The sequence below is a fragment of the Taurulus bubalis genome, assembly GCF_910589615.1.
Source record: "Taurulus bubalis genome assembly, chromosome: 10".
NCBI classification, from domain to species: domain Eukaryota; kingdom Metazoa; phylum Chordata; class Actinopteri; order Perciformes; family Cottidae; genus Taurulus; species Taurulus bubalis.
Window position 1 is genome coordinate 26959514 of NC_136598.1, and position 24757 is coordinate 26984270.

General features: G+C 45.7%; 2 protein-coding genes across 3 annotated transcripts in view; both read right to left on the minus strand.

Annotated features, from left to right (window-relative positions):
• Nucleotides 1-7190, minus strand: part of gkup (glucuronokinase with putative uridyl pyrophosphorylase) — a 13246-nt gene extending 6056 nt beyond the window's left edge. The window contains exons 1-15 of the mRNA XM_079225111.1: nt 7062-7190; nt 5740-5846; nt 5611-5655; nt 4020-4173; nt 3806-3877; nt 3603-3691; nt 2706-2862; nt 2480-2557; nt 1643-1734; nt 1445-1550; nt 1273-1352; nt 1122-1190; nt 257-317; nt 154-170; nt 25-82 (exon numbers count right to left, since the gene is read on the minus strand). Coding sequence (XP_079081237.1) covers nt 25-82; nt 154-170; nt 257-317; nt 1122-1190; nt 1273-1352; nt 1445-1550; nt 1643-1734; nt 2480-2557; nt 2706-2862; nt 3603-3691; nt 3806-3877; nt 4020-4173; nt 5611-5655; nt 5740-5846; nt 7062-7118 — 1242 coding nt within the window. The 5' untranslated portion in view covers nt 7119-7190. The remainder of the gene's footprint in view (nt 1-24; nt 83-153; nt 171-256; nt 318-1121; nt 1191-1272; nt 1353-1444; nt 1551-1642; nt 1735-2479; nt 2558-2705; nt 2863-3602; nt 3692-3805; nt 3878-4019; nt 4174-5610; nt 5656-5739; nt 5847-7061) is intronic.
• Nucleotides 7191-7860: 670 nt separating this feature from the next.
• On the minus strand, nt 7861-15259 carry usf1 (upstream transcription factor 1). 2 transcript variants are annotated; one of them, XM_079225001.1, is made up of 11 exons: nt 15244-15259; nt 14571-14620; nt 14146-14195; nt 11704-11816; nt 11391-11504; nt 11146-11293; nt 10197-10281; nt 10004-10062; nt 9804-9898; nt 8599-8727; nt 7861-8430 (listed from the first exon to the last, which is right to left on the minus strand). In XM_079225001.1, the coding sequence occupies exons 2-11, from the start codon at nt 14576-14578 to the stop codon at nt 8341-8343; spliced, it is 891 nt and encodes a 296-aa protein (XP_079081127.1). In that variant the 5' UTR covers nt 14579-14620; nt 15244-15259; the 3' UTR covers nt 7861-8340. The 2 variants fall into 2 exon arrangements, with proteins under 2 accessions (XP_079081127.1, XP_079081126.1); XM_079225000.1 differs by having other exon boundaries at nt 9780-9898.
• Nucleotides 15260-24757: the final 9498 nt, after the last annotated feature.

The window sequence follows — 24757 nt, forward strand, 5'->3', positions numbered from 1 at the left end:
ATAATGTGGCAACATTATCCTCACGTCGTCTGTGATGTTGTAGAACCTCATGAGACACTTCAGGGTGGCGGAGACGATGGCGCTGCGAACAGAAACCGTCGTGAACTCGGAGACGACTTCACTCCTGAAAGATGAACTAATAGAGATGTTTACCTGCTTCCAGCGAGGCCCTGCGTTAAAAAAACAAAACACAGAATCATTTCCTCGTCACATGACCTTCTCACGCTGAGCGCGCACCAATGAAACGGTTCCTCACCACCTGCCGAGGAATGTTGGTGTCGTACTTCAGGGTGAAGTTCTGCTTCGTCAACGCGATGCTGCAGTGAGACACAGAAGGAGCCTTCAAAGCCAGACTATAAAAGGTACAATAAATAATGACAGATAATTAAATAAAGCTCAGTTCAGAAGGCACCGGTGGAGCCAGACTCCTTCCAGAAAACAAGCGTTTTAAAAGCTGTTTGCTCGTCGTCTCGGGCGAAGAGTGAATTCAGACTTTTTACTCATCTGCATCATTTAGTCGTTAATTCTGCATCTTTTCTTTATCCGTTCATTGTAATTAAATCACAGTAAAATTGTTTATTTTGTGTTCACACAGCTACATTATTAGCGACGAATGCGCACCGGATTAAGGGATTTAAGAAAAAGAAAATCATAAAATATGTGACAGAATGAACTCCTTAATAAAACGTCTCGCCACAAGAAGAAGTCGCCTTCCTCATTCATCTGCACCTTTTCTCTTCTGTTTTTATCCAAACACAAACTTTTCCACCTGACCATTTACTGTTGTTTCCGGCGCCCCTTGTGGACAGAAGCAGCAGTGTTTCTGAGTTTAGAAAACCTAACATTTAACTGCAGCCGCCACTAGAATCGAGTACTGACATTTACAACGCGTGGTTTGATAGAAACTGTGAATAATTCTCCTCATGGTGACGTCATGAATCAGACAAGACGTCTAGGACTTCTTCAGCATGAACAAAGCAGCAATAGAAGTTATTTCGGCCGTAAATGAGGAAACGTTCACTCTGGAATCTGACGCAAAGAAGAACCAGCCAAACGGGATAACCACACGCGAGTGACATCCTGTACTCGCCCCATTTTGACGTGAAAGAAGCGTTTCTCACCCTTGTTTGGAGCAGAACTGGTAGAACTTCTTGCAGGTGGCCTGCAGCAGCCGCAGACCTCCCAGGTATCTACAGAGGAGGAGGAGGAAGCTTTAGAAACCGCTGAACGTGACGCGCTCTGCCTCCTAGCTCATGCTAACGGGCTACGCACCCTTCCTTCCTGCTGATGCAGAACAGATCTTGCAAGCTTCCAAACTCGGTGGGGTCGTTGAGCGGATGAGGGAGCAGAACCTACGAAGTGTGTTTGATTATTCACAGAACATTGAACTTCTGCACAACACATTCCTGATGAAAAAAAGGTGCTTCCAGCTGGCGAGCGTTACCAAAGTCTGGCTCTCCAGCAGCGTGACCTCGGCCCAGAAGTTACAGATGGACATGGCGATGGTTTTCCCGTTGAAGCCGTCCGAGGGGTTCCCCATCAACCCGACCCTGCAGGAGCCAATCACAGAGGGTCGGTTGTGGTTGAGCATTTGAGAATGTGGTTTTAACTCCACAAGACAGCCCAAACTACTTCCTCTCACCTGGCGAACGACCTGCAGGTGATGGGTTTGGCGGGAGCGTCTAGCGGCTTGGTGGAGTAGTGGGTGAGCCACCTGGTGTAGTCCGACAGGCCCTGAGGAAGCGTTCAGTAATATTATATAACGACTAAAGGGGGCTTTTCAATACATAAACAATTTCCCGCCATGTTATGAAGCCTCGAGTTCGGCATTTTTGGCAGTCGCCATCTTGTTTTTTTTGCAACCAGTGAACAGGAAGTGATAACGTGAACCTTTTTTAAACACAAACGTTTCATAAAAGATACTCTGGGGCTCTAAGAGAGTTTACTAGACCACACATTTAATTGGTCTAGTTGCATTGTGGGTAATGTAAGCACTAGGTTTTTGATGAGGAAGTCTCTCAGAGTGATATGATGAATGAATGGTGGATAAATGGTGGCTTTTCAATAAATCAAAAAGGTTCCCTCATGAGCTCCAACAGAGATCCAATCTCTGCACGTTGTTTGAATTTCCCGCCATATTTTGAAGCCTCGAGTTCGGCATTTTGGCCGCCGCCATCTTGTTTTTGTTGCAACCAGTGAACAGGAAGTGATAACGTGAACCTTTTCAAACACAAACGTTTCATAAAAAACTCCTGGCCCGTGGAATTAAGAGAGTTTACTAGACCGCGAATTTCATTGGTCTAGTTGCATTGTGGGTAATGTAGTTTTTTGACTAGGAAGACTCATTGAGAGTCTCAGAGAGTGATATGACGAATGAATGGTGTTCACACCTCCATCTCTGGCTTTCTCTCATATAATCCATGAATTTAAAGGCAATGCTGTGTGAAAGACAAATAAAAACATGAAGGACGATACAAACCACTTGGCCAATGAGCTGGAAGCCGGTAGGAAGCTTCATCCCAACCACGTCGAGTCGCTTCTCGTTAATGAGCCACTCCTGAAGAGACATTACTAGATCAGGACTAGGAGGTCTATAGAGGACCAGGACTACACTGAGACTGGTTCAGGACCAAATAAAAGTTCCTCACTGTCACTTTAATGGTAATTAATCTGCTGAAATAACACTTATTTTAGAATTTCCGAACCCATAATCGTCCGAAGGACCGGTCTGTTGCTCGGGTCTGCAGCTGCAGGAAGTCGGACAGGTGTGTCAGCGTTTCTCTCTGGATGCAGTAAAACACAACGCTGGCGAGCCGGGACTCTGTCAGCCCTTCCTGAGGTTTCTCCAGGAAGCGAGTTATCCTGTTTCAGAACAATTGTTTTCGTAAGTTACTGAATAAGTCCTCAAATGTCAAATTGCGCAATTACATTTATGATGCGTTTCCTACCGAAGTGCTATTTGGGTCATTTAGAAATCATGAACATCATGTTGAATTGAAGAAGACTTGAAACTAGAGATTGAGACATAAACTCATGTTTACAATGTTTACTGAGGGAATACATCAAGAGAGAAGTAGAGTCATTTATATAGACTTCTATACAACCAGAGGAGTCGCCCCCTGGTGGTCAGGAGAGAGAATGCAGCTTTAACACATGAAGCATAGACTTCTATACAACCAGAGGAGTTGCCCCTTATGGTTAGGAGAGAGAATGTAGCTTTAACACATGAAGCATATACTTCTATAAAACCAGAGGAGTCACCCCCTGGTGGTCAGGAGAGAGAATGCAGCTTTAACACATGAAGCATATACTTCTATAAAACCAGAGGAGTCACCCCCTGGTGGTCAGGAGAGAGAATGCAGCTTTAACACATGAAGCGTAGACTTCTATACAACCAGAGGAGTCGCCCCCTGGTGGACACTAGAGAGAATGCAGCTTTAACACATAAAGCATAGACTTCTATACAACCAGAGGAGTCGCCCCCTGGTGGTCAGGAGAGAGAATGTAGCTTTAAGACATGAAACATTGGCTTCACTCTAAAGAACCGGGGGTAGCCACCATGTGGTGCATTCAGGGACTAAATGGCAGAAACCTCCTCTCACCTGTGGGTCTCCCTGCAAACCTCCACGATGCCTCTGGAGCTGCTTTTCTCACTTTCCTCCAGCTCGTAGTAAATCATCAGCTCTCCCGGCTGCAGCACAAACACACAGAAGGACTCACGACTCCACAGAAACATCTACTCGACCTCCATGAACATCCTCCGTTATTCATCTCCACCAAAATAAAATGAATTGCGGTAAGTCACCTCGGACCTGAAGAAGCGGATGACCTGAGCGATGTCGAAGTTCTGGTCCGCACACAGCATGTCTCCTGCGATCTGCGTCGTACGACAGACATTCAGTCAGTTCTACCAACACACACACACACACACACACACACACACACACACACACACACACACACACACACACACACACACACACACACACACACACACACACACACACACGCACACGCACCACCATGACGTCGTCCTGCAGCTTGCGGCTGCGTATGGCGAGCTCCAGGTCCGCCACGGCGCCCAGCCGGTCCTCCAGCGTGGTGCTGCCGTCGTTCACCACGTTCTCCACTGGGAAGTCGTTGGCCGTGGCCCAGCGCTCGTAGTACTTGTACCTGATCGGGACGGGTTGAAGCATGTTCCCTCAAACGCACGACGACCTTTCAAATTCATCATTGTGGTTACTGAAGAATTTCCCTTAAATATAAATTATATTAATTATAATATAATTTATAATATGCCCCCCCACCAACCCTAAATTGCAGTTCCCTCCGAATTAAAGTTAAACAAGTTAAAGTTAAACTAAAAACGCCCAAACGTTGCCTCCCTTTGTTACTTAGTAGCAAAGTAATAATCTAAAAAAGTTTAAGTTAATAATATAATATTAATATAAATAACTGAAAATGTGTTCCCTCCATTTCCCATTTTCTACGTATTTGTTCTGTTACATTTCTACTTATTCTCTTTAATTATATATATTTTGTTCCTTTAAAATTCCAAACTTTAAATTGTTCCCCAAGGATCTGTTTATATTACCAATACTATTTCATCTGTACTCAACGTTCCCCAACTAACTCTGGACCTAAAGAAAGGAGCTAACGATAAGGAGCTAACGGCAAGGAGCTAACAGTAAGGAGCTAATGATAAGATAAGGAGCTAATGTAAGGAGCTAACGATAAGGAGCTAACGATAAGGAGCTAACGGCAAGGAGCTAACGGTAAGGAGCTAACGATAAGATAAGGAGCTAATGTAAGGAGCTAACGATAAGGAGCTAACGATAAGGTAAGGAGCTAATGTAAGGAGCTAATGGTAAGGAGCTAACGATAAGGTAAGGAGCTAATGTTAAGGTAAGGAGCTAATGTAAGGAGCTAACGATAAGGAGCTAACGGTAAAGAGCTAACGGTAAGGAGCTAACAATAAGGAGCTAACGGTAAGGAGCTAACAATAAGGAGCTAACAGTAAGGAGCTAACGGTAAGGAGCTAACGATAAGGAGCTAACGGTAAGGAGCTAACGGTAAGGAGCTAACGATAAGGAGCTAACGGTAAGGAGCTAACGGCAAGGAGCTAACGGTAAGGAGCAAACGATAAGATAAGGAGCTAATGTAAGGAGCTAACGATAAGGAGCTAACGGTAAGGAGCTAATGATGAGGTAAGGAGCTAATGTAAGGAGCTAATGGTAAGGAGCTAACGATAAGGTAAGGAGGTAATGGTAAGGTAAGGAGCTAATGTAAGGAGCTAACGGTGAGGAGCTAACGGTAAGGAGCTAACAATAAGGAGCTAACGGTAAGGAGCTAACGGTAAGGAGCTAACGATAAGGAGCTAACGGTAAGGAGCAAACGGTAAGGAGCTAACAGTAAGGAGCTAACGATAAGGAGCTAACGTTAAGGAGCTAACGGTAAGGAGCTAACGATAAGGAGCTAACGTTAAGGAGCTAACGGTAAGGAGCTAACGGTAAGGAGCTAACGGTAAGGAGCTAACGATAAGGAGCTAACGGTAGCTACGTGGCGCCATCTCTCTGTTCTCCGGGCGATGACGCAGCAGCTAGAACTCACTTGTCCGCATTAGTGACCAGATACACTTCGGTGAACAGCTGTCGCCTGCAGAGACAAGAACGTCACAGGAAGTTGAGCGTTTTAAAGTGAACGGATCATAATCAATAGTTAGTCGCCGTGGTTACGCACATGTTGACCGCCTCCCACCAGAAGTCGAGGATCTTCTTTCCTCCGATGCCGGGAAGCAACGCCTTCGGTACTCCGGCCAGCTGGCTGTAGAGTCCTGTGTCGTCATTCTGGGAGAGCAGAGAGCCGTAGAGTCAACAACAAGTAAACAAACCGTAGAGTAAACAAGTAAACAAAAATCAGTCAACAAGTAAACAAACATCAGTCAACAAGTAAACAAACATCAGTCAACAAGTAAACAAACCGTAGAGTAAACAAACATCAGTCAACAAGTAAACAAACCGTAGAGTAAACAAACATCAGTCAACAAGTAATCAAACCGTAGAGTCAACAAGTAAACAAACCGTAGAGTAAACACGTAAACAAACATCAGTCAACAAGTAAACAAACCGTAGAGTAAACAAGTAAACAAACATCAGTCAACAAGTAAACAAACCGTAGTCAACAAGTAAACAAACCGTAGAGTAAACAAGTAAACAAACATCAGTCAACAAGTAAACAAAACGTAGAGTAAACAAGTAAACAAACCTTAGTCAACAAGTAAACAAACCGTAGAGTAAACAAGTAAACAAACCGTAGAGTCAACAAGTAAACAAACATCAGTCAACAAGTAAACAAACCGTAGAGTAAACAAGTAAACAATCATCAGTCAACAAGTAAACAAACCGTAGAGTAAACAAGTAAACAAACATCAGTCAACAAGTAAACAAACATCAGTCAACAAGTAAACAAACCTTAGTCAACAAGTAAACAAACATCAGTCAACAAGTAAACAAACATCAGTCAACAAGTAAACAAACATCAGTCAACAAGTAAACAAACATTCTGTTGTAGGCCTCATATATATATATATATATATATATATATATATATATATATATATATATACATACATACACGTATATATATATATATATATATATATATATATATATACGTATATACGCATATATATATATATATATATATATATATATATATATATATACATATATATATATATAAAAAGATATGTCAATAAAAAGTTTATACTTTGGCAAAACAAAGCCCTCTTTCTTCCACTGCTGCTCTTTAACTCTCAGCTCGTGGACTCCGGAAGCAGAGTCATTTCACACCAGACACCAGGAGGTCGTGGGGTCTCAGCAGTGGACCCCACGACCCCGTCGCGTCTCACGTGGACGTCTACAGGTGGAAAGGCCCCTGCAGGTCCCCCGGTGCTGAAGAGCCCGACTCCTGAAGGGAGTTCGGCGCTCTCTGAACCGACCTTTGCACCGCTGCGTGTCGTCTCCTCTCTCCTGCACCCTTGCTCCCTTACGTCCTCCTACCTTGATCTGCGTCTCCAGCACGGTGCCGTGACCCGCGACCAGCAGGATGCAGATCATCGCGACCTCCTCGGGTTCCCCTTAGTCCCAGAACCACGGAACCAGCAGCAGAGCTGGAGGACGGTCAGCTGCAAGGGCTGCTACCGACACGCACTTCCGCTGCGAACCTTCAAAATAAAAGACCCCTTCAGGAGTTCCTCTTCGTGCTTCAGACGTGAAGACAAAATACTGTGAATATAAAATCTATATTATACTTGTCTGATTGTTCTACACGAAAAATCAGACAAGTAAAAGGTGGTATTTTTATTTAATGTATTTAATTGAATTTGTGGTATTATATTTATTTAAAAATATATTGATATAATATACTATATTATATCAATATATTTTTAAATAAATATACCACAAATTCAATTAAATAAAAATACCACATGTATGTGTAATTTTGTAATATTTAAAAATACTAACTTTTAAACCTTTTAAAAAAAAATATATATATATATATATATATATCTATATATATATATATATATATATATATATATATATATATATAATACCATAAATTAAATTAAATATTTTGTTGCACATTGGTTAAAATAAATATAATACCAAAAATTAAATTAAATAAAATACAAATTACACATAGCATAGCATAACGACCATGGTAATATTTTATTTATTTATTTCATTTAATTTGTGGTATTATATTTATTTATTGTTTTGTTTGTCTAGTTTGATTTAGTGTGTAAACTGTATACAATTCAAATAAAATGATTGAAAGAAAACACACACGTTTTAACCAATTTACCAACTTTAATAAACACAGCTGAAAGTGGCTCGTGACACACACACATGATTTATCTGTATTATAAAGACACACACAGCCTACGACGCTCCGCTCATCACTCACATTGTTGCAATGCAGTTATCGTCTCATGAAACGTACAAAAATAATAAAAGAGCAAGAAGAGCCGAAGTGGACGACGTCATCAGACCGAGCCGGTTCCCCGGTTCCCCGGTTCCCCGGTGCGTCTGACCCGAGACGCGCTGCAGAACCCATGAAAACGTCTCTAACTAAAGGTATGCTTTTATGAGTGGGTTGTATTCATGGTTAATATTCAAAAAGGGTGGAATGAGGCAAAGAAGCGTGAATATTAATGATAATATTCATGATCCCCCCCCCCCCCTTGTATTTCGTGCACCCTCCGTCCCAAATTAAGTATCTCAAAGCCGTTCAAGTACTCTTCTGTTCCGCGGGCGCTCTCCGGGTTCCGGTTCCTCACTGCGGTTCCGCGCTGGACGAGCCCACCACGCCGTGCTGCCGCAGCAGGTTCCTCAGGATCTGGTTCTTGGACTTCCAGTCTTCCACCTGAGCGGAGACCCAGAAAACACAGACGCACCTGGAGTTACTTTGTGATGCGTTCAGGCTGCGCTCTGTGAACATGAGTACTGGCTGAAGGTAAATGATGACGTTCTCATGGTGCGTTCAGGTGTAATCTAGTAAAATGTAGTGTTGCTGAATGAATGAATAACGTACTTCCTGTCTCAGCAGCTGGTTGTCGACCCGGAGTCGGTCCAGAGAGCCGATGTCGTCCCCCAGCTTCAGGTTGCTCTGCCGGAGCTCCTTGATGTACTCGCAGGCTTTGGACAAGATGCCTCCTTTACTCTGAAAAACACACGCACACAACTCTGAGCTTTTACTCTGAAAAACACACAACTCTGAGCTTTTACTCTGAAAAACACACAACTCTGAGCTTTTACTCTGAAAAACACACAATTCTGAGCTTTTACTCTGAAAAACACAGAACTCTGAGCTTTACTCTGAAAAACACAGAACTCTGAGCTTTTACTCTGAAAAACACAGAACTCTGAGCTTTACTCTGAAAAACACAGAACTCTGAGCTTTTACTCTGAAAAACACAGAACTCTGAGCTTTACTCTGAAAAACACAGAACTCTGAGCTTTTACTCTGAAAAGCTGAGTACTCTGAGCTTTACTCTGAAAAACACAGAACACTGAGCTTTTACTCTGAAAAGCTCAGTACTCAAAGCTTTACTCTCGATCCTATTGAATTCATTCTTTAGTCAAATAAATACTTTTACTTAGTTTTTTAAAGGACAAACACGTGGACATTAAAGGATGAAAATCAACACAAAAAACACACAACTTTATCAAATGAAATAAACTTTACAATAATTAAATAAAGAACATTAAAATGTCAAATGATTTAACTAAACAAACAGATTATAAAGAGACACAAAGACTATTATTATTAATGCAGGACGTTTTGCTCTTAATCCTCAAACAATAACTTATTGTCTAAAAGATAAACAATTCATTTGACTTTTTAACACAATAATACTTATTTGTTTCAACAGTTTTATCTTGACATCGTGAACTCTAACCACGTACAACAATTAAATATTAATAAAGTAGTTAATGAATATCTCTTTTCACTCGGGGATATGAACCAACATCCCTCTAGAGACGAGGGAATATAAAGACCTCACGTTCATAAACTACTTTATTACCGTTAAACGAGTCCAGTGTGAAGAAACTAAGGCTGAACATTGACTCTAGACATTATAACTGAGTGTGTGTGTGTGTGTGTGTGTGTGTGTGTGTGTGTGTGTGTGTGTGTGTGTGTGTGTGTGTGGTCGCGTCCCCTCCGCCTAATGGGTTGAGTCCCTGCCAGCTGGAGGAAAGGTGTGAGCTCACCTGTCCCGTGAGGTCAGAGCTCACCTGTCCCGTCTTGGTGTAGTCGATGTTGCAGTCGGGGATGACCTTGGACAGCTGCACGATCCAGTTGTTGATCTTGTCCCGGCGCCGGCGCTCAACTGAACAACAACAACAACAACAACAACAACAGCAACAGCGTGAGGTTTAGGCTCATCGGTCAAAAGCTGCGATGCGTTCAGGCGTCCTCCGTCCTCCTCGCTGACCTTCGTTGTGCTGAGCTCGGCGTTTGTCGTCTCTGGAGCCGCGAGGAGCGTCCTGCTTCCTGCAAACACACAAACAAACACACAAACAAACACACAAACAAACACACAAACAAACACACAAACAAACCGTGAGTCGGCTCTTCCCCCCAAAAAAAGACTGGTTGTGTTTCCTGTGAAGCGATGATGTCATTACGTGACGTATGGCTGAGTGCGCGGCGCCAGCGTCCTCTGGTTGCTGGTCAGCACTTCCTGCGGTGACATCATCACGTAGAGCTGCCCTGTCAAAACAAAAGCCCACTGTCATGTGACCTCTCTGGTCATGTGACCTCTCTGGTCATGTGACCTCTCTGGTCATGTGTGACCTCTCTGGTCATGAGATCTCTGGTCATGTGTGACCTCTCTGGTCATGAGATCTCTGGTCATGAGACCTCTGGTCATGTGACCTCTGGTCATGTGACCTCTCTGGTCATGTGACCTCTGGTCATGTGACCTCTCTGGTCATGAGATCTCTGGTCATGTGACCTCTCTGGTCATGTGTGACCTCCCTGGTCATGAGACCTCTGGTCATGTGACCTCTCTGGTCATGTGTGACCTCCCTGGTCATGAGACCTCTGGTCATGTGACCTCTCTGGTCATGAGACCTCTGGTCATGAGACCTCTGGTCATGAGACCTCTGGTCATGTGACCTCTCTGGTCATGAGACCTCTGGTCATGAGACCTCTGGTCATGTGACCTCTCTGGTCATGTGACCTCTGGTCATGTGACCTCTGGTCATGTGACCTCTCTGGTCATGAGACCTCTCTGGTCATGTGACCTCTGGTCATGTGACCTCTCTGGTCATGAGACCTCTCTGGTCATGTGTGACCTCTCTGGTCATGTGACCTCTGGTCATATGACCTCTGGTCATGTGACCTCTCTGGTCATGGGGATGCTTTAGGGCTACAAGGTGATTGACAGGTCTCTACGTCACTCCTCCTCAGTCCATATATGGTCACTTCCTGTTCACTGGTTGCAAAAAAACAAGATGGCGACGGCCGTAATGCCGAACTCGAGGCTTCTAAATGCTAAAAGAATATTTGTTAGGGCGAGAAGGCCGCAGCGTGGACTTCAGCACGTGTTTCAGTGTGGTGGGCGGGGCTTACCGGTGGGCGTGGTCTGTCCCAGCAGCCCGTCAGAGGCCTGCACCGTGGTCACCATGGCGCCTGTGGCGGCGTCGCCGATGGTGGCGGGGTAGTAGTACTGCGTCTCTGCAGCGCCGTCCTCCAACCCGTCAGGCTGAGAGAACACGGCCTGGCAAGAGACGCGGTAACTCGTTAACTCATTAACTAATAATGTGTGATGTCATCAGAGCGACCCCCTGTGGAGACGTGGGTGGAGTCTCTCTCACCTGCGTGGCGGTCTGAGCGGCGGATGGGAACCCGGTGACGAGGCTGACGGCCGCGGCGCCGTCCGGCTGCCCCTCCAGCTGGCCATCGGACACCTGGATCACTCTGTAGGTCACCTGAAGGTCACACAGCGGAGGTCACCACGAGCCACGAGCTCACTCTACGGACACGCCCATCTAACTTCTGCTTCTTCAGCTCCGTTAAGATAAGCTGGTCACAAACTTCCTTTTAGCAGTTTTGTATCGACAGCATGAATCCAGAATCTACTGCCTCCAGTTCTTCCTCCAGTACCGTGCCAGTGAGGGGAACGCGTACCTGGCCGCCCGCTCCCTCCGTCTTGAACAGGTACTTGATGGGCTGCTCGCTGTAGGTGGCAGCAGACTGGATGGTGGCGATGGCCGCCGGGTCCTCTGCCGTGGCCACAGACCCTGAAGGCAGCACGAGACACGAAGGTGAGACCGGCTGTAACTACAGGTATATAACTACAGGTACATGACTACAGGTATATGACTACAGGTATATAACTACATGTACATGACTACAGGTAGAAAACTACAGGTAGAAAACTACAGGTACATGACTACAGGTAGAAAACTACAGGTACATGACTACAGGTAGAAAACTACAGGTACATGACTACAGGTAGAAAACTACAGGTAGAAAACTACAGGTACATGACTACAGGCAGAAAACTACAGGTAGAAAACTACAGGTATATGACTACAGGTAGAAAACTACAGGTACATGACGACAGGTAGAAAACTACAGGTACATGACGACAGGTACATGACTACAGGTAGAAAACTACAGGTACATGACTACAGGTACATGACTACAGGTAAATGACTACAGGTAGATAACTACAGGTATATGACTACAGGTATATGACTACATGTACATGACTACAGGTACATGACTACAGGTAAATGACTACAGGTAGATAACTACAGGCACATGACTACAGGTACATGACTACAGGTAAATGACTACAGGTACATGACTACAGGTACATGACTACAGGTAAATGACTACAGGTAGATAACTACAGGTACATGACTACAGGTACATGACTACAGGTAAATGACTACAGGTAGATAACTACAGGTATATGACTACAGGTAGATAACTACAGGTATATGACTACAGGTAGATAACTACAGGTAAATGACTACAGGTAGATAACTACAGGTATATGACTACAGGTACATGACTACAGGTACATGACTACAGGTAAATGACTACAGGTAGATAACTACAGGTACATGACTACAGGTACATGACTACAGGTAAATGACTACAGGTAGATAACTACAGGTATATGACTACAGGTACATGACTACAGGTACATGACTACAGGTAAATGACTACAGGTAAATGACTACAGGTAGATGACTACAGGTAGATAACTACAGGTATATGACTACAGGTACATGACTACAGGTACATGACTACAGGTACATGACTACAGGTAGATGACTACAGGTAGATAACTACAGGTATATGACTACAGGTACATGACTACAGGTACATGACTACAGGTACATGACTACAGGTAAATGACTACAGGTAGATAACTACAGGTATATGACTACAGGTACATGACTACAGGTACATGACTACAGGTACATGACTACAGGTAAATGACTACAGGTAGATGACTACAGGTACATGACTACAGGTACATGACTACAGGTAAATGACTACAGGTAGATAACTACAGGTACATGACTACAGGTACATGACTACAGGTAAATGACTACAGGTAGATGACTACAGGTAGATAACTACAGGTATATGACTACAGGTACATGACTACAGGTACATGACTACAGGTACATGACTACAGGTAAATGACTACAGGTACATGACTACAGGTACATGACTACAGGTACATGACTACAGGTAGATAACTACAGGTACATGACTACAGGTACATGACTACAGGTACATGACTACAGGTAAATGACTACAGGTAGATAACTACAGGTACATGACTACAGGTACATGACTACAGGTAAATGACTACAGGTAGATAACTACAGGTACATGACTACAGGTACATGACTACAGGTACATGACTACAGGTAGATAACTACAGGTACATGACTACAGGTACATGACTACAGGTAAATGACTACAGGTAGATGACTACAGGTACATGACTACAGGTACATGACTACAGGTAAATGACTACAGGTAGATGACTACAGGTAGATAACTACAGGTAGATGACTACATGTACATGACTACAGGTACATGACTACAGGTACATGACTACAGGTACATGACTACAGGTAAATGACTACAGGTATATGACTACATGTACATGACTACAGGTACATGACTACAGGTATATGACTACAGGTATATAACTACATGTACATGACTACAGGTACATGACTACAGGTAGAAAACTACAGGTATATAACTACAGGTAGAATGACTACAGGGTAAACACGTGCAAAAGAAACAGAATATTGAAGAGGTGTAAACACAATTCAAAACAGTAATGTAAGACTTGTAAAAACAAGCTAAAATAGAAAAAAATAATATTTAAAAATATATAATAAATTGCAGCTGCAAACAGAGACTGAAAGTAGGCGGTTTAACTGATTCTAGACCTGTAAAGAAATCCAGTCTCATGGTTCATGTTAACTAACTTTAAACACCTTTCTTCACAGTTAAGAATAATTATATAAGACAAAAATAAAAATCACAGTAAAGACTATATAAAGAAGATAAATAACAGCTGTTCACCTTCCTCGCTGACGGCAATGCTCTCATCTGGTTCCGGGCTTTTCTGTTGGCTGAACACAAACCATCAGGTTAACTACCAGCAGGTTAACCCCTTAGTTAACCACCAGCAGGTGAACCCCTTAGTTAACTACCAGCAGGTGAACCCCTTAGTTAACTACCAGCAGGTTAAACCAGCAGGTTAAACCCTTAGTTAAATACCAGCAGGTTAACCCCTTAGTTAACTACCAGCAGGTTAAACCAGCAGGTTAAACCCTTAGTTAAATACCAGCAGGTTAACCCCTTAGTTAACCACCAGCAGGTTAAACCCTTAGTTAAATACCAGCAGGTTAACCCCTTAGTTAACTACCAGCAGGTTAACCCCTTAGTTAACCACCAGCAGGTTAGTTAGTGTCATTATTGTTGGTGAACGGTGACGTCACTCTCACCTCTTCATGTCTGGACGAGGAGACCGCCTTCGCTCGCGCCCACAGCCAGCCTGAGGAGCAGGGTCATCGGTTTGAAAAAAAGAGGCGGGAGAAACTGTGATGATATAAAATGATATATAATCGATAATAATATCGATCAGCGGTCTTAAAACGGGAGAGAGAGAGAGAGAGAGAGAGAGGGGCTGCGCGCGAGCTGAGTCCGGGCGGACGTTACCGTGGGAGACAGCGGAAAATGTCGCGGAGTGTTCGCCTTCAGAATAAAAGCATAACGTTTAGAAAGAGACGTTGGCGTACTCGTCAACGATGAAAAAACTGTTTCCGTTTTACTTGCTATAATTCATGCATGCGTATATGTTCGTTTTTCTACATGTGTGCTCTTTAACTTAAAGAAATCAGAATGGGAACGTGAGCACGTATTTTACTTTGGTGATCCGCACCGGAAGCAACATGCCACACGTTGGCCAGCTTGATGCGGACCTTTCCGCGACTCGGCCCCAGAGGTTTTATTTTTACAGATGTTCAACAAAACACTTTCTCTTTCCGACGATTTTGTGAGCGCAGTTACCGCCGAAGCAAAATACACACAATATAACATGATATGAGAAGAGCTAAACTATACGCAGAGTGGTAAATTATGTAGAAAGCATCGCAGTATGAACAAAGATCTACTTACGCCGCAGTGGTCCCTCCCCCGGTATTTGTCAACATAGTCGGTGTCTAGTCCATTATACGCATGCGCGAGAGGAAAAACGTGAATCCGACTCCAGATCGGTTGATAACTCCATGGAACTAGATTTCAATGTGAATATCTGACCCACGGTCTGTGGTTGATTCTGTCGCATTTTCGGTAGAGATGAGGCGTTGAACAACACTCGGATATTTCATATATTTGACGGGAGAATTAAAAAACCACGAATACATTATATAAAAACCTTAGTTTTCTGTTGGTCATTGGTGCTTTTTAAATATATATTTATTGAATGCTTATATTTACAACTGTTTTTTACTATTTGTGTACGTAATATACCCGTCTAACCTTTATCTGTGCTGCTTTGTTGTCCTAGTCCCGAGCTGTTATTTTTATTTCAGTGGGGAAAAAACCTGTTAAATTCCTCGTAAGTGAACGCATACTTCCACAAAATAAAAGCAATGTAAGGCGATAGAGTGAAGTATTGTTTTTAATATCCTATGAATGGCACGTTGCTCTGACAGAACAATATAATGTTGCACAACTTACTGTAATATAGCAATTATATATTTGTATGTTGTTATTTTGACATTTTACAACCGGAAAAAGTTAAATATGTGAAGCTTGCTTCTAATAAATGATCAGTTGAGGCGTTTTACTGTCGCACATTCTTCATGATATCACTGGAACAGCAGGATGTGTGATTTAAATACAGCTGCAGAGGAAATATAAAATGTTAACAAAACACTGGACAGCGCCCGAGGTTCGAACCCGCGAGGGGTTGAGATCTGATTGTAGAATAACAAGCGGTCGAAGTAACCACTGAGCTAAACCAGTGCAGCAGCTGCAGCAGGAAACGGGCTCTGTAACATAGACTGGATCTATGATGACGTCAGAGACAGAGCAGCAGGCTGCTGATCAGATGCATGAGTCATGCTCATGAACACAGTTTCCTGCTGCAGCTCATGCGCTGGTTTAGCTCAGTGGTTACTTCCAACAATCTTTCTCCCAGTGAGGATTCCCTGTCTCCATCCCTCCGGGGGTTCAAACCTCGGGCGCTGTCCAGTGCTTTTTTTTTTCTCCAATAAATATCAGTATTATATTGTAGCGACCCTGGGTCAGGAAAGCTACGAGACGTTAGATGGCTTGAAGTGTGTTTATTACGGGAACAACAGACCAGGCTCCTGTGGGCCGCAGCCTACGCCAAACAACAGCAGAACCCCGTGAAACCTCTCAACAAGCTTCACCTCTGCTCCGGGTCACAGACTCTGCTCCGAACGGCTCGTAACACACACACACACAACAACATACCCAGCTCATGAGACGTTCACTGACCTCCTGAACATAACATTCATAACACAGCATTTCCCTCAGTCCGTTACACTACCCTCCCCCCACAAAGTCCCTCTCCCCGAGGGCAAACAAAGTCTCTCAGGTGGCCAGGGGTCCTCCAGTTCCTCTGAGGCTGCCGTCGGCGTTGAGGAGAAGGAAAAGAGGTTGCGGGTGATAGCGTGTGTCAATTGTTGGATGCCTGGTGTAGCCTCCGGAAGAACTCAGTTCAACAACTTCTCTTGTTCTCTAGATTTATTTACTAAATGATCACAAGCAAAGTAGTCAGCGCTGCAATTGCAAAAGCAGTGAGTGGTACAGCAACACGCAGGTTGGGCAGAACAACTGCCCCACAAACGGAAGTGGGGCCTTTCATACACAGGTTATCATCACATGTTGGTCTCGTCCTAACATCTGATTGGCTCTATCCTGTCAAGAGGAGGAGAATCCCGTGTTCTCATCTTTTCTCACAAGACTGGAACGTGCAACAACCCGTCTGCTTCCATAATGTCAATGTACTGATAAACAGTTGTGAGTGTTGAAGTGCGCAGGCGTGTGACTGACTTCCCTTGAGAACTGGACATGTCATAGACACAACCACCTCCAGCTGCATAGCTGTGTTATACTGACCTCGCTGACCTGAACTTTAATAGACATGAAGAGTAATGGAGAATAACTGCAGAATATAAGGATTTATATTATCACGGGGACGCTGGGACCAAGGGTAGGGGACGGGAAGGGACACCAAGACCAGTCTGTGAAGGGGCGGGCGAAAGGCTGGGCCTATTGGGAAGGGTGTGGGGGGTAGACCGGGCAGAGTCCAGGGTTCCCCGTGTCCCAGACTCCTGTCCTGGTTTGGTGACTGTGCCCCGGTAGGGGGCCAGCCTGTCTCTGTGAAGAGCGACTTTCCTTCCTCGTGGTGGCAGCTGGACCCTGTACACCACCTCTCCAAGTCTCTCCAGGACTCGGCAGGGCCCCACCCACTCAGTATTGAGGTTTGGGCACCTGCCCTTCTTCCTCTGAGGGCTATACACCCAGACCAGCTCCCCCTCTTCAAAATATCGTCCTCTGACGCGCACGTTGTTGTTCCTCTTTTGCCTTGCGCCCGCACTGCGCATCTGGTTCCTCGCAAACTCGTGGGCCGACTCCAAGCGGTCCTGGAGTTTCCGAGCATAGTCGAGCCCCGGGGGACCCGGGGGACCCGCAGGGGCGTCAGGAGGTTTCCCCATCATCATCTCCCCTGGCGTCCGGATTTCTCTGCCGAGCATGAGAAGGGCGGGAGAGCAGGAAGTGGAGTCCTGCACAGCAGACCTGTAAGACATCAGCACAAGAGGCACGTGATCTGTGTGGATGACTTCAGGGGTCCCAAATCTGCTGAACATTCCCCCACCAGATCATCCACAATCGTCTCCGCCTCCTGGTTCGGCATGCAGTAAACTTCGGGTCACTTAGTAAAATAGTCCATGGCAGTGAGGATGTAACGGTTAGCTCTCTCTGAGTGAGGAAATGGTCCAAGAACATCAATCCCCACCCTCTCCATGGGACACCCAGCCGGAAACTGCTGGAGCTGGGCATGAGATCTGTCTGCAGGGCCTTTCTTCGCTGTGCAGCTGTCGCAGCGGCGGCAGTAGTCCTCCACATCCCACCTATGTTGGCCCCAGTAGAACCCATGGCGGAGGTGACGGAGGGTCTTAGTAACGCCGAAGTGACGAGATCCCAGAGCTCCATGCATTGCCCGGAGCACTGTCTCTCTCAGAGTCCTGGGCACCACCACTTGTGGCTCAAGAACACATGGTAACCTCTCCCCAAGGTGGTCGCTGTTGGGATGCGACCCAAGCGAGCACTGGCCTCATGTCAACATCCTCTTCCTGTTTGCACCCCCACTCTGCTGCGTCCACAGCTGTCAGTCCATGGCCTGCTGGCGTGCCCTCCAGTCCCACAGCAACACATTTCACATCCGGTTGCAGCCTCTCTTCTTCCTGCGCCTCTCTTTTCTCACAATAGTTGCAGCCATCAGCGCTGCAAGGCCGGCGTGAAAGCGCGTCAGCATTTCCGTGGCGTGCCCCCGGTCTGTGGACCACAGTGAAATCATACGCCTGTAGCTCCTCAATCCAGCGTGCCAGCTGGCCTTCTGGCTCCTTAAAAGACATGAGCCACTGTAAGGCAGAGTAGTCGGTCCGGACTGTGAAGTGGAGGCCCCCAAGGTAATATCTGAAACGTCGGATGGCACAGACCATAACAAGCAGCTAGCTTGTTAAACTGTCTGTTGTGATACGCCACTACTCTCTCTCCTTCAGGAGTCACTTGGATCAGCAAAGCACCTGCACCTGTATTACTGGCATCCGTGTCGAGGATAAAAGGCAGGGTGGGGTCAGGTGGTGAAAGGACTGGGGCCTCCACAAGGACTCTCTGCAGCGAAGTGAAAGCTGCATGGCACTCCTCTGTACAATCAAACACCGTCCCCTTTTGCAGCAGGCAGAAAAGTGGGACAGCTATGCAGGAATACCCCCTCACAAACTTTCTATAGTAGGAGGCCAGGCCCAGGAAGCTTTTCAGATCCTGCACAGTGCTGGGGGTAGGCCAATCCTTCACCGTCTGCACTTCATCATCCATGGTGCCGACACCGCTGCCCTCAAGCTTGTGCCCCAGAAATGTGACCTCCCATTGCATGAAAGAGCATTTCTGTGGTGCAGCTTTAGACCTGCTGCTGTCACCCTCTTCAGCACCCTCCTCAGGGCCTTGAGAGCCGCCTGGAAGGAGTCCCCATGCACCAGTATGTCGTCCAGGTACACAACACACTCCTGCCGAGGGATAGCAGCGGGTATCCTGTCCATTAGTCTCTCGAACGTGGCAGGAGCATTGCAGAGGCCAAACGGAAGGACTTTAAACTGCCACAAGCCCCCATTAGTGATGAAGGCAGTTTTAGCCCTAGCTACCCCGCAGGTCCAAAGAGGAGCACCAGGCTGACGCTGCCACCGTGTCGAGGGCTTTGTCGATGCGTGGAAGGGGGTAGGAGTCCTTTTTTGTCACTTTGTTGAGGGGTCTGAAGTCCACACAGAAACGCCACGCCTCCTTCTGCTTTTTGGGGACCATGACGACCGCCGAGGCCCAGGGGCTGGTGGAAGGCTCGATGATTCCCGCTCGCTGCCTGGCCAGTGGGAGGCGTCGAGGTCTCATCCTAATCGGCCGTGCATCTCCTGTTTCGATGTTATGCTGGATGAGATCTGTGCGGCCCACATCGTCCTCCGACATTGAAAAACAGTCATTGAACTCCAGAAGCAGCTGCCACAACAGATCTTGTTTGCTAGGAGTCAGACCACCACAGTTTGTCTGCCAGACCTCCCTCACTGCCAAGACTCTTTCACGGTCGTCAGGTGGAGAGGCGTTTGTCACCTGTGTGTGTGGACTTGCAGCTGGCCGGACAGAGGCTGGGGGTGGGTGCAACTCAGCAGCTGGCAGGGTGGAGGGCAGTGGGGGTAGCTCATTTGAAGGGATGCAGCTAGGAGCAGCATAATTTGTTGTCTCAGCCATCAGTGTGGCAACGGTGTGGGTCGCAACACAGCCTGGCCGGGGTGGCTGGCGCCACATCTGGATGCCATGGCCATCAGGGAACGAGAGAGTTCCTCTCTTTGTGTTGATGAGACAGTCCAAAGCCCCGAGAATATCCAGTGTCAGTATACAGTCATCCAGGCTAGCAACCCACACCGGGCACCAGATAAACTTTCTCCCCAGCCCCAGAGTCACTATTGCTTCCCCAACCATGGGAGTTCACTCCCCGGTGACGGACTACAGTTTCACTATAATGGGAAAAATATCAGTTCCATTTTTCACCACATCGGGCCTCACCAGGGTTGCTGACGAACCCGTTGTAGCTGGGTTAGCTCCCCCATCCAGGCAGGCTGTGTCAACTCTATTTCAAGCAGCTATCCCTTTGGTGCTTTTTCAACCACTTTACCCAAGGCGCCAGCATACAGCATCTCTCTCTCCGTCGCTGACTCCAAAGCCTCCTGGAGCGACCCAGGGTGAGCCAGTAGTGTCTGGATGCGCAGGTCAGCTGGCAGCAGGGCCTGGAGGAAATGGTCCCTAGCTAGCTCGCTCTGGATGGATGGACGCATGTGGGCGTAGGTGCGGTGAACAAGCCCCTCAATGTCATTAGCGAGCTCCCTCAGTGGCTCCTCTGTCTGCTGCATAGTTCAGAGCGGAGCAGGCTAGTGGCAGAGCATTGTCCAAATTGTCGCTTTAGAGCCCCAATTAGTGCATTATAATCACTCCTATCATCGGGACTCAGCAGCAGCAGGCTTGATAAAGCGTCACCAGTGAGGCACATCGCTAACTGGAGAGCTTTTACTTCAGTGGACTATCTACTGGCATGGGCTAACTGTTCAAATTGTGCATGAAAAGCTTCCCAGTTGGATTTACCGTCATATCTGGGGGTCTTTATTGTGGATGGAATAGCTTCTCTGCTTGTCTCAGTGTGCTCAGTCATGTCCCTTTCTGTGGCCGCAGTCGTTCCTCTACGGCCGCCATTTCCCTCACCGGTGCGGCCCGAGCGGCCAAAGCCAGCCTCCGCAGCCATCCTCGCGGTCATTTATTTTACCCGCTCTCGGTGCTCAACAATGTCCAGAACCTTCAGCATCGCCGAGCGGATCTCATCCCTCCCGGCGCCTTGCCACCAAGGAGCTTTTTGACTACCTCTGCCACGGATATAGGTGCGATTCCCCCAAGTCTTCATGTCCTCCTCTCCAGGGGACATGTTGGTCGGGTTTAGGAGTTCCTCAAAGTGCTCTTTCATCCATTCAACAATGTCCAAGGCTGGGGTAGGCCCTACTTTCCCTTCCTGAGCCATCGGATGGTTTGCCAGAACCTCCTTGAGGCCAACCCAAAGTCCTTCTCCATGGCCTCCCCAAACTCCTCCATGCCCAGGTTTGAGCATCCGCGACCACCGCAGCTGCAGCCCTTCTGGCCTGCCGGTACCTGTCAGCTGCTTCAGGAGACCCCTGGGCCAACTAGGCCCGAAAGGCCTCTTTCTTCAGCTTGACGGCTTCCCTCACCCCCAGGCTTCGTAGCAGATGCATGAGTCATGATCATGAAGCCAGTTTCCTGCTGCGGCTGATGCACTGGTTTAGCTCAGAGGTTACTTCGAACAACCATTCTCATTGGAGAATTCCCTGCTCTCTATCCCTCCGGGGGTTCGAACCCCGGGCGCTGTCCAGTGTTTTTTTGTTTTTGTCAACAAAAGGTTCCTTGGTGTCGTTGCATCTGATGTCACAGACCTCTTGTGTCTTTAGAGTGAGAATGAGCTCCAGAGGTTAAATGTCTGGGACCTTCTAGGTTCTTTCTTTCCTTGATCAGTGTCTCAAACTCAGTGGCGGGCCGTTTTTTTTACCTACGCCTTCAGTGCCGTCTTTCACATCATTATGACGCTGCTGCTTCTTCTTCTTCAAGTTTAAATGGCGGCTCGCAACCAACTTGACTAGGGGCATACTGCCACCTACTGTGCAGACTCAGGATGCTGCTGCTGCAGAGGATCCTTGTCCGTGTGGCGAAACACACGTCCATAATAATGCAAGAAGGCCTCTCCATGTAGTTTAAGCCACTTATCTACCAGAGCAACAGAGGTGAAATGTGATTGGATAAGCGCTTTTGACAGATCCTTAACCAGCGGTCACGCAGCAGGCTGGAAGCTGCAGGCTGAAGGCAGAGCAACAGAGGAATCTGTGCAATGAGAAAATAAGCTAATAGGGAAAAATAATTATAATACATGTAATGTATTTGTGAAAAACTATTAAATTATAAAATAGCTATAACTTCGTGATTCTGTTTAGGCCAGCAGAGAAGACTTAGCAGACCCTGACGGCCCACCACTGCTCAAACCCCAATTACATTTACTCGTGTGACTCAAACCAGAATAACACATTTACTGGATCATTTATACAAAAGTATGTCAATAAAACTATTTAAAAAGATGTATTTGATTTGCCTTCAGTCACAAATATGAGTCCAAATTGTGTTTAAAGCTGCTGTTTGTGCACAGCGTCAGATAAATATCAGTATCATATTATATTATTATTTATACATGTGTAGAATTAGATTAAAGTGGAAGCTGTAAGATTGTTTCTGACACGTCAAGTCCAAAAGTAAAATCACTTAATTCATGTTGATGAATCTGAAGAGTTATATTCCTCAAAGAAAGTTGATTTATTAAAAACAGAATCACTTGTAATACCCTGAATCAGTCCATGGACACTGTTCCCGACCCCCATGCGACATTGAAGAGGCGTGTCAGCCAAGACAGCCCAACAATCTGTGCTGCTTTGTGGTCCTAGTCCAGAGCTGTTTTTTTTTTTTTTTTTAAATTCCTCGTAAGTGAACACATACTTCCACAAAATAAAAGCAATGTAAGGCGATAGATTAAAGTAGTTTTTTTTAATATCCTATGAATGGCACGTTGCTCTGACAGAACAATATAATGTTGCACAACTTACTGTAATATAACAATTATATATTTGTATGTTGTTATTTTGACATTTTACAACCGGAAAAAGTTAAATATGTGAAGCTTGCTTCTAATAAATGATCAGTTGAGGCGTTTTACTGTCGCACATTCTTCATGATGTCACTGGAACAGCAGGATGTGTGATTTAAATACAGCTGCAGAGGAAATATAAAATGTTAACAAAACACTGGACAGCGCCCGAGGTTCGAACCCACGAGGGGTTGAGATCTGATTGTAGAATAACAAGCGGTCGAAGTAACCACTGAGCTAAACCAGTGCAGCAGCTGCAGCAGGAAACGGGCTCTGTAACATAGACTGGATCTATGATGACGTCAGAGACAGAGCAGCAGGCTGCTGATCAGATGCATGAGTCATGCTCATGAACACAGTTTCCTGCTGCAGCTCATGCGCTGGTTTAGCTCAGTGGTTACTTCCAACAATCTTTCTCCCAGTGAGGATTCCCTGTCTCCATCCCTCCGGGGGTTCAAACCTCGGGCGCTGTCCAGTGCTTTTTTTTTTCTCCAATAAATATCAGTATTATATTGTAGCGACCCTGGGTCAGGAAAGCTACGAGACGTTAGATGGCTTGAAGTGTGTTTATTACGGGAACAACAGACCAGGCTCCTGTGGGCCGCAGCCTACGCCAAACAACAGCAGAACCCCGTGAAACCTCTCAACAAGCTTCACCTCTGCTCCGGGTCACAGACTCTGCTCCGAACGGCTCCAACACACAACAACATCCCCCTTCCCTCACTCTCCAAATCACAGGCACGCTTCACAGCTACCCAGCTCATGAGACGTTCACTGACCTCCTGAACATAACATTCATAACATAACATTTCCCTCAATCCGCTACAATATGATATTATTATATTTATATGTGTAGAATTAGATCAAAGTGGAAGCTGTAGGATTGTTGAGTTAATTTGATCTGACTGTCCTTTCGTCCCTTTTTTCCCCTCCATAACATTTAAACATCGAAAACAGAGAAGACACTGGACAGCGCCCGCGGTTCGACCCCATGGTGGGATAGAGAAACAGTCCCTCCGAAGAGAAGTGCTCCAAGTAACCAGTGAGCTAAACCAGTGCAGCAGCTGCAGCAGGAAACTGGCTCCATGACACTGACTGTAGGTAATACGCGTCTCCTCAGGGGGGCGCCAGAGATCCCAGAGCACTAAAGTCAGAATAACACATTTACTGGATCATTCATAATGAAGTAATTCATCAGATCTCTCCCCACTGGACGGCTCTCCTCGTCAGCTTGAGGGTTGTTTGTTCTCCTCTCACAGGACAGTATCACCAGGAGGGAATATGTTTATGATTCTTACCAGTATTATGACGTATTGGGCACCCCTGGTCTACATTAAAGCTGAAAACATTATTCTTGTATAAACTTTGATTTATTTTGTAAAGTTTGCTTAAAATCATAAAATTCATATTTGGACATTTTGGGAAACAGTTACTTGCTTTTGTGTCGAGAGTTAGAAGTCTAAATCAAAACCGATCTGATAAATTAAAATACGGTAATATAAGATAATCCTTTATTAGTCCTGCAGTGGGGAAATTGCAGGATTACAGCAACAGCGCAAACCAGAGACACATAGTAAAATAAATAAATAAATAAGGAATATAATAAACAGTACAAACAGTAATAAAAACAGTAAAAAAATAAAA